At 40.9% G+C, this 9,643-nt stretch overlaps 1 protein-coding gene across 2 annotated transcripts in view; it reads right to left on the bottom strand.

The window, feature by feature from the left end:
* Positions 1-8,539, bottom strand: part of setd2 (SET domain containing 2, histone lysine methyltransferase) — a 31,415-nt gene extending 22,876 nt beyond the window's left edge. Inside the window, exons 1-3 of one of the 2 annotated variants that reach the window (XM_018740715.2) lie at positions 8,173-8,539; positions 5,065-5,185; positions 742-763 (exon numbers count right to left, since the gene is read on the bottom strand). In XM_018740715.2, the coding sequence (XP_018596231.1) occupies positions 742-763; positions 5,065-5,093 (51 nt within the window). In that variant the 5' untranslated portion in view covers positions 5,094-5,185; positions 8,173-8,539. The remainder of the gene's footprint in view (positions 1-741; positions 764-5,064; positions 5,186-8,172) is intronic. The other variant, XM_018740714.2, reaches the window with a different exon arrangement.
* Positions 8,540-9,643: the final 1,104 nt, after the last annotated feature.

Below are 9,643 nucleotides of genomic sequence, written 5' to 3'. Positions count from 1 at the left end.
GGGATTTAACGTAAGAAAAGACTTAGATGAGGTGTTAACTTCCGGCAAGTGACAAAGTGGCACAATGTAGTTTACATTTATTCATTTAGCTGATGCTTTTCTCCAGAGAGATTTATAATGTCAAGCTACTTACAAGTATTTACCCATTACACAGCAGGGTATTTTTCTGGAGCAATTTAGGATAAGTGCCTTGCTCAAGGGTACTACAGCTAAAGGTAAGTTTCAAAACCTTTCAGTCCAAGAACCTTGAGTCCAAAGGCAGCAACTCTAAACACTACATTAGTAGCTGATTCAGTACAAAGTAATGGGATGTGACATGTTGCTGATTCTCAAATAGGGATTTGGGTTGTGTGAGAGAAAGAATGACCAAAAAGGTAAGTTATATAGTAAAGTCATTTATTACATTGTACTTTGTATACAAGAAATAGGTTAGAATATTTTAAAATTTAATCTGTTTCACCTGAAACCTTGCTAGCCCCGGAGGGAGTTAAGTTTTCCACCAACAATCCTTTCACAACCATAACTGTAGATGTTATTGGTTAAGCTTAAGATTTTTATATTTTTTTCAGTTTGACAGTATAACTTGTTTTTGTTGACCTTGTGAATGAAATGCACTACAAAGTACAGTTGGGAATCCAGTCATTGCTGTTTATTAGCAATAGGTTTAGCTGAAATCAGCCTGCTGGTTAAATGAGGCTCTGTATAAATGTAATTTCAATTACAGCAGCAGTGTGAACTTACCACAGTGTCTCCACCTCCTTCCCTGTGGACACCCATGGAAATGAAGCATGTTGGAAAGAACAGTGGGCATTACATTAATGACAAAACACAAAACCGAAACTCTTAATATCACTTTAAAAAAAAAAAAACAGTACTCATTAAAAATTGAATACCTAGACATCTGTATAAATACAACACAAATTAATGCATTAAGACTAGAGAATCTAAAAATGATATTTTTACATTTATGAAATCTCAAAGCACCAGAAACAATTTTCTTCAGAAGAATTGTGGATGAAGACCACACTCAAAACTGTTTAAAAACTATAATTTACCAGTAAATAACATTTCAGTGCATATGCATACTCATTATACCAATCCTAATGTCTTGTCCATTTCCACCTTGTTTTAAGTGAAAGGTTGAGACAAGGGGTTGCCATGGACACTGTGGAAGGATTAGAGCAGCTACACAAGTTGATTTGTTTTCATGTTGCACAGTGTGACTTATCTATTCTAACAGTAATACAAAGAACAGGACTAGGTAAAATTCTTTACAACGCCCCCAAACTAAGCTTGAACTGCAGAAAAGGTTCAAATTGCTGGGGGCAATTCCATAAACGTTATTCCATAGGATGGCAAGGAGTGATCATTTGCCCATGCAAAAGACATAAAAGAAGCTTTTAAACTACAATCATATCTGACAGATGAAAGCACACTACAACAACATCCCTGCACTGCTCATATTTATCAAGTATATCATCTGGCATGTAAGATGACATTACATTAGATGAGATGGTTTCTTCTATTCAACTGGCAAAACAAATTTCTCCCACTTCATAGAACTTTTGGAATTATCCACTGGTTTCTACAGAGTTCTCTGGACAAAATTATTAGCAAGTGGCTTGCAGTGTAGAACCATGCCATGCTTAGAAAACAATATTGCAGTTGTGCTTTCTGGCAGCATGCTACAGCTGCTAGGCGACAATCCTGTCTGCTGCCTCCCTGGGGACTGAAATTGTTTCTCTGACCTTCACGTTTGCCCTACTGTAGAATGGCAGCACTGGTGGAAGGAGGAGTCAGCAGGCCATACTGCCAGTGCTGAGAGGGCAAAAGGGAAACACACCAATAGCTCATATCAGAGTCCACTGAACTGACAAATCTGAAGGACCTGTTATCTCTCTGCTTATGTAATTTTTGTCTGACCCATGAGGCCAGCAGAGATGTGTAGTGCCGTTTAGATGGCTATATTACTGAAAGGCAGTGACTGAAGTGCAAAGAACACACAACGGAACAGCTTTCTTCTAGTTAATTGCATAAGTTAGTGGTTTTAAATGTATGATGTGTCAAACGCATGCTGCCACAGTTCTAACAGCACTGTGGTTACAAAGGCAGAGTGACTTGCCCCACGTGTCAAAACAAGGAAGATGTGGTTCTTATATTTTATTGTACCGAAATATGATCAACAATCTCCAAGCCTTGCCAGTTTTATCTTTTCCTCACAGATATTTCCTTGTCACTGTCAAAATCTTAAATAAATAAATAAATTAAAAAAAAAAAAAAAAAAAAATACAATGACAACAAGGTTCTTTTTGTGAACATGTGTCCTAAAGTGTCTACTTACAGAAATGGTAACTGAACTGGATTAAAACAGTTGCAAAATGGCCAAAAGCAATGCTGAAGCATTTTTCAAATACTCTTTCCCAACTTCATGTTGTCTTCTGGGACATCTTCACAGTTCACCCCTGCAGCCACCTATACAGGTGTGCAAATGCATGCGAGCTCCCTTTCTAATCTCGCTATTGAGCCAACTACTGCATATCCCATACATGCACCCAAAGAAAGGTGGCATCCAAGTTTCCTTTTTGGCAAAACAAGAACTGTAGAATTCAAGAATGTTGTAATCTTAATCTATGACAAGTGGTCAACCAGGCCTTACCAAGAAAGGCAAATCTTGGCCTGATATGTATACCACGCAATTTTCATACTCATGTAAAGATGTACAGAAAAGGTGCCAAGATACAAAATAAATACAAATAATCTTGAACATGTGAAACATGAAGAAAATCCTTTCTACAGAAGAACAAAACTAGGGAAAATATAATGTAAAAATAATGCTGCAATCTGTTGGTAACAAACTACAATGTTTAACATTATTTTGAATTTGTGTAAGTAAGTGATATGATGCTATGAAAATAACTGGATTTGAAGAAAACCAGAACATCTCTCAGAGTACAAATCATGAATAAATGTAGCTCTGGAGCAGTGGATAAGGGATGCCTATGTTCAAGAAATAAATATGCCCATATGCAATGAGAGCAGACAAAGATTTCAAATCGCTGAAGGGATTAGTCTTGTAAACTTTACAGTTCCAGCCTACTACCAGTTCCGCATCTCTTTTTATGTATATTGTTATGGGTTTCATATTGCACAATTTAATAAGTCTGACAGTAAAATGGACAGAAAATGAGCACACTGCAGTGAGGCTGTTTTGCTACTTCCTATGAAAGCTAAATAACCTATCTAAAAAAAGTTCCACAGAATGTTCTCATGTACTGGATGAGAACATTTCCACTTTCACTGACCACACTCAATGGGATTCCAGATCATCATAGGCATTCACACACTACGGGCAATTTAGAGTAGATTACTGAACTGTGAGAAGACACTGAAGCTCCTGAAGTAAAACTACACAAACATGGAAGAACATGCAAAGTCATGTCTGAAGGTACAGCCAGGGAGATATAAGATGCCAACACTAGCCATTGTGCATTGATGGGGATTGATGGAAACAAAAAAGAATTACAGAAGTTAATCAGCCATATTACACCATAACAGTAACAATTCAAGGCTATTAGCTGCAGCCTGAAGACTAAGTGCAATTACCAAATATTTAATAAGCTTCACTTAAATGTCTTGTCATCTGGGGACTTGGTTTGCTTTTGCAAAACATTTAGTGAATTGATTCCTTAATTGAATTAGGCCACACTGAAGTTTGGTCTAATACAAAGCTTTTAAATGGGGCCAAAATGACAACTACCATAAGATCTAAGCATATTTTGTATAGATGGTCACACATAGATGAGTGGCTATGTACCTTTTGTTACAGACATGAATAATTATCTCCTCTGTATTCCACTGAAAGAATTAAGGTCTTGTTACTTTTCAATTTAACTGAAGTCACAACGCAATGTTCCCAGAAGTTCCAGGAATAGGCCATAATACAAATAAGTAATTATAAACACTGCATGTGATGGAAATACATTTATGTCCAAGCATAAGCACCCTTACATAATAACGTGAAAACATCATGGGATATTTCTCCAACATGTGACAGAAGCGAAGAATTCCACAGAACTGAGGACTGCAATGTTGACCATCGCTCTCGTGAAGACCCAGAAAAGCTGGTCACCATGGCAAGCAAACTAACCTGAGTGGATGGAGGAGCAGAAACTTGGGGTAATACAATACGACCATAACTACAACTGCACTCTCCAGAGCTACTCACTAACAACAGCCAAAACAAAAGAAACACGGGCATCAGCCCAGATATCAGCTTCTGCTAAGGTAGTAGCATGTGAAACAGACTGCTGGGCCATTCAGAACAATAAGTCCAGAAGTTCAAACACCAAAGGAATTTAGCAATATCCCAACACTATGTAAACACTTTAAAACATACCATACAGATGCCCATTAAAAGAGGAACCCCTTTAGACCTGTTTTGAGAGCAGAGTTGCTACAGCACACCTGAGAGATAATTTCAGCCATTTCTCTTGGGATTAGGAGCCCTGCAGATTGCAGCCCCTGACTGACAGAATGAGGTCTGAGGATCACCACACCAGTGGTGCTAGGTTGCACAACAGCCACTCCATGACAATTCATAGAGCAGAGCAAACTAGATAAACCAGAACCCATCTGTGCAGCAGAACTTCAGTTGCTCTGCACCGAGGTTGGAATTCAAGCAAATCTAGGCTGCTGCATCTACCAAAAACCATCTGACACCAGGCCACACTATGCATTGCCTTGACACAATAAAGTCTTCAAACAAAGAAAGTTAGCATGTACAACAATGCTGAATCAGAATCATTGTCTGTTGTGCAAAGAATAAATGATCCATTTAAGTAGAACCTACATTAGCTGCCTTAAGAGAATCAATAGGTATACTGCATATAGCCTTTAATAAACCTTAGAGGTTCATTCAAATTCCTGGCACCTTCTTGCATGTTTATTTCACACAGATGTATATTTCGACAAGACTACATGGCTACATGCTGTGAATGTAAACAAATGTGTGTACATGGACTGGATATGTGATTAGGACACGTGCATATGAGGGGATGGTGGTACCTGATCTCCGTCTCCACAAGCGTATCCATTTAGGGACGGGTCTGGCGTGAGCAGCCCGGTGGAGCTGCTGGCCCGGAACAAACCAGTTCAGAGCAGTGTGCTCTCCAAGGTGATGTCACACCTGACAGGATTAAAGAAAAACTGCTCCAGTTAACAGCCCTGCACTGCATCCTGCGATCATATTATTTGGGATGTAGTCCTTTCCTCTTAAAAAATACTGACACAAGCGATGCCACATGCTGAGTGGTAGAAACATAAATTTGCCCTTCATAACTCTACGCTCCTACTTATGGCTTCTCAGACAGCCCACCACAGCTTGGATTCCTTTACTTTTCCTTCTGAACACAAGACTGAAATTCCAAAGAAAAGGTAAACACTGTCAAAGAACCATACTTTACCAAACTGCTTGCAGTATTCCAGAAATTATTTTAGTAAATAAGTTTAAATCATTACTTTTGGCAATTTTTGTAACCACAACAAACTGTACAGATGACCCTACAAATTGAAAATCAGAGCTCGTATTTTGAAATGAAAAGACCAATGTTTCGGTCAAAGAAAAAAGTTCTCAAATCACAATATGAAACTAGACGTTTGCTAACATGGACATAGAGTGTGAAGCATGAACAGGACCTGGTGATGTTACTTTCCAAGGCCAGTGAAGGAGAGCAAAATGACAACAAGCAGGACCTCCAGTCAACCCTGAGAAACAGTTCACTAGAAGTGAGAAGAATTTTGAGAATCTACAAAAACAGGAGGAGGATATGCAATCAACATATATAGCCTGGATTAAACTCAATCTACCTTGTGGCAGGAAAAAGATGACTGCACTTTATAAGAACTTAGAACTGAACACTGAAAACATATCAAGAAGATAGACAGGTAGAAAATCCAAAAAACACATGAAGCTAAATCACCACTGTAAGTGGATAGTTCTATGCAGCAGCTTTACAGTGGCTGCTGCTTTTCGAACTGACAATACAAGTGATATTGTAATCATTTATAAAGAACCGCTTACTGATTAGTACTAAAGTATTCCATATAGGCTTTATAGGGAAAATGTACTTCTGCAACAAGGTTACCTTAAAAAATTTCCTATGCTTTTGTTTGCAGATTTAAATGTTTGCAACAATGCTTTGAACATTACCATGGGAAATATATAAACCAAATGATTTAAGGATGAAAATTTTGGACACTGGAGGGTCCTCAAAAAGCCAATGCCAATTCATGACACTGTGACATTTAGATTTCAGATGAGTCCAAAACAAGGGAGGGCTGTGTTCAACGACTGCAAAAAAAGAGGCTTACAAAATAATAAAATCAACTATTTTCTGAAAATCCTTAATATTGTGATAATGGTGCAGACAAAAATAGCAGGCCACTCATTTCTTAAGCTTATTAATTTCTACAAGGCATATCAATATTTCTGCTGCCAAAATTATGAGGGAGATTTGAGCTCTTGTATCACACTGACAATCTCAAAACTAAAGTTTCTCTTTCAGTGTCACAAAGCTGATACCTGTACAGTGTCCACTCTCTTGTCAGCCTCAGAAAACTGCATTCACTCACCTCAGTACTAAAACATTTGTCTGTGACATGTGGTACTGCAAGTTGTTTTTCAGCACAAATAAAACAAAACAAAAAACAAAGCTGAGAATTCCTTAAGCCCTGATCCAATAACTTGGTGCTTGACACTTAAAGTACACTTTCGAGAATGCTTTTCAAATCAGTCCTTAGTTTTATGCAAACAGCAGGAAAGCTGGACAGTTTGAACAGATATGAAATTATGATTTGCGATGTAAACGTGTCATGCAAAATAATTACAACCTGAACAACCCCCAAAAAGCCAAACATGTCTTGAATCAAAGGCCAGATCATGCATGGAGGGAGAGAGGCCATCTCTTGTTGTTCTAGGTCTCTCCTGGCTGTTTGCACTCTAACAAAAAGGAAAATTGGGGGAGGGGGGGAATCATCAATTAAACCCTCAAAACACCTTTACGTTTCTCATGCACTTTGCAAAAAAAAAAAAAAAAGTGAAGCACTGAAACAAACAACCTGAAGCAGCACTGGTGCTTACACCTTTGTGTGTTAAAGTCAGAAGTGACATGTTGGCTGCGTCTATTGTTTCCACAGGGAACCATCATCACTACACTTCTTACAGTCTACTAACTCACACCTGGCTCCTGAAAAAAAAAGAAAAACACTTTGCAGAATGTGTCGTCACTAGGCAAAATGGGTTCAAATATAAGAAAGCGTGGCGTTCACCCACCACCTTTTTAGTATTTTTCCTTGTCGTCCATGAGGAGTGCAGAGAGAGACGTCTCGGTTCATTGAGCCACAGCACAAGACTCTCTCTCTAGTCTAGACCAGATTAACTAACGTCACTTTTCGCCATTGACCAAAAACAGGAAAAAAAAAAAATCTGCTCACACATTACGCTTATGTGTTTCCTAGCACGGTATCGTCATGTGAAGTCTAAATGGCGCCATGTAAAAAGTGCTGTTTGTGTGTGGGAGAGCCAGAGCGGGCCCGTGCTTAAGCGGCCGTGTCGGGTTGTCGCCGGACGGGGAGAGTTATTACTTTAGAGCGGGGATCCGAGGCCTACTACAGAGGCCTGCTGGAGACAAACCGACTCATGCCTTCTAGACCAGTTTACATATCTTCAACCGACATGAAGTACTTCTGTGCCTCTTCCTTTCAACTTCAGCCACATTAAGTTGAATTATCACACAGCAAAGTTACTGAACTGTGGTTAGCGTGTTTTGTTTTTAATTGTGATTAGCCGGTTAGCTAGGCTTTGAGAGACTGTCCATGCCCACACTGACTGAGAGCTTCATACTCGTCGAATGCAAGGATCCCGGGTGCCCTGTGTGGTCTAGTGCAAACTAATAAGCTAGTTTAGTTACCAGCCTAAGGTCACACAGACCTCGCTGTGAGACACGCTTCAGTAAGGCAGCTAGCTAGCTGCAGAGACCCTTCAGAATGAAGTCGTACGCCGGACTGACAACTTCACCGTGTCATTCAGACACAAAAATAGACGAGCTCGGAGTCGGAGCTTCCATCCATGCCTTGTGGCTCGCTGGCTATAAATGTACCAGATCAGATACTCACTCTGTCGGGTGTTCCGGGTCATAAACGTCCCCCATCCTCTCCGCCAGCAGCGAAAAGCCCCTCCGCTTGGCTCAAAAACATCCAGCAGTTCCGATGCCCAGGTCCTAACCGGCTGTTCTTCAAATGTAGCTGGCTAGGCTAAGTGTGCTAGCCAGCTAACTCCGTTCATCGATCGAGCAGTGGGTAGTTGAGCAAAACAAACGAAACCATGCAGACCCGGAGGAAATACGACTCATTTAACTTTGTAAAATATATATTATGTATATTTTAAGTTTTGCGGCTTAATTTGCACCAGTTTCTATGCTAAACGTTAGACAGCTAAGCAGCTTGCTAACGACCCAGTCGGATACGATTTACCCGCGGCGGCTCCTCCCTCTCGCGCCGTGACGACTTCGGCGGCTCCTGCCTCTTTTCCTGGTGGAGCTCTGACGTCATGCGGCGCGAGCCGGTTCCCGGGGGTCCGCTGCCGCGCGCTGAATACAGTACGTGATAAGTGACTCGAGGGAAAACACACGTTCAGAAAAGAACGGTGATACAACTGTGTCGCTTTCGCGTCATAATTCAAACAAGAACGGGCGGAGTCGCTTTTCTGCCTTCCGAGGAGGAGGCTCCGCCGGTCCGACCTTCGGAGGATCAGGAGTGACTGTTGGAGATGTTTACCACGACACAAGTCGGTCGTGGTGTAATAAATGTTTTTTTTTTTTTTGCACTGACTGAAATGCTAGGGCGATAGTATAGTTACCACACGTGATGGCAGCAGCAGGTTGAGGTTCCCGGACACTAAACGGGCACCCAGTCCCTCGTGGACAGCGATTAATTTCCTGTCCTTCGTTCATTCACCCATCCATTCCCATAAGTCATGTGACGACTGTTACCTTCTCCGCGGTACTCACTGAAGTATGCAAATTGCAACACACACTGTACTGAAAAGGTCGGACTAGCTATGTCATATGCGAGTACTGACGACGTTATTCGTTATGTGCTTTTACCCTTTTCCTAGTTCCATCAATGCGACTGTTGCCCGGCTTCCAGAAAGCGCAGGCAGCCATACAGCTCCCGTGCCACGCGCCAAGATGATGTAAGGGCACACAAGTTCAGCGCGTGGGGCCGCAACGGCATCTGGAAGTTTGCCAGCCTTCACCGTAGTTTCGGTTTTTATCAGCTGTTTAACTGCCACCTAACATTCTTCTACCTTCCTGTTTTCGGGTGACCCGATGGTGATGTTTCAGGATGATTCGATTTTTTTCTTCGATATCTACAGTAAGTTCTTTAACAAACCGCGTACACGATCAACAAACCACGCACACGTAAGTTTCTTCCCCCAAGCCATCAGACTCCTCAATACCCAGGACTGACAAGGGAACTGTTGTCCTGTCTTAATAATTATTGTCTTGTTTTAGTAACTGTTGTCATGTTTAGCACTGTTTGCACAAGCCTTGCACACGTGCACTTTATGTAGTCTGTGTCGACG

Source organism: Scleropages formosus, chromosome 18 (assembly GCF_900964775.1).
Source record: "Scleropages formosus chromosome 18, fSclFor1.1, whole genome shotgun sequence".
In the NCBI taxonomy this organism is placed as follows: Eukaryota; Metazoa; Chordata; class Actinopteri; order Osteoglossiformes; family Osteoglossidae; genus Scleropages; species Scleropages formosus.
Note: the sequence above shows the minus strand (reverse complement) of the source record. Positions and strands in the feature narration are given on the sequence as shown.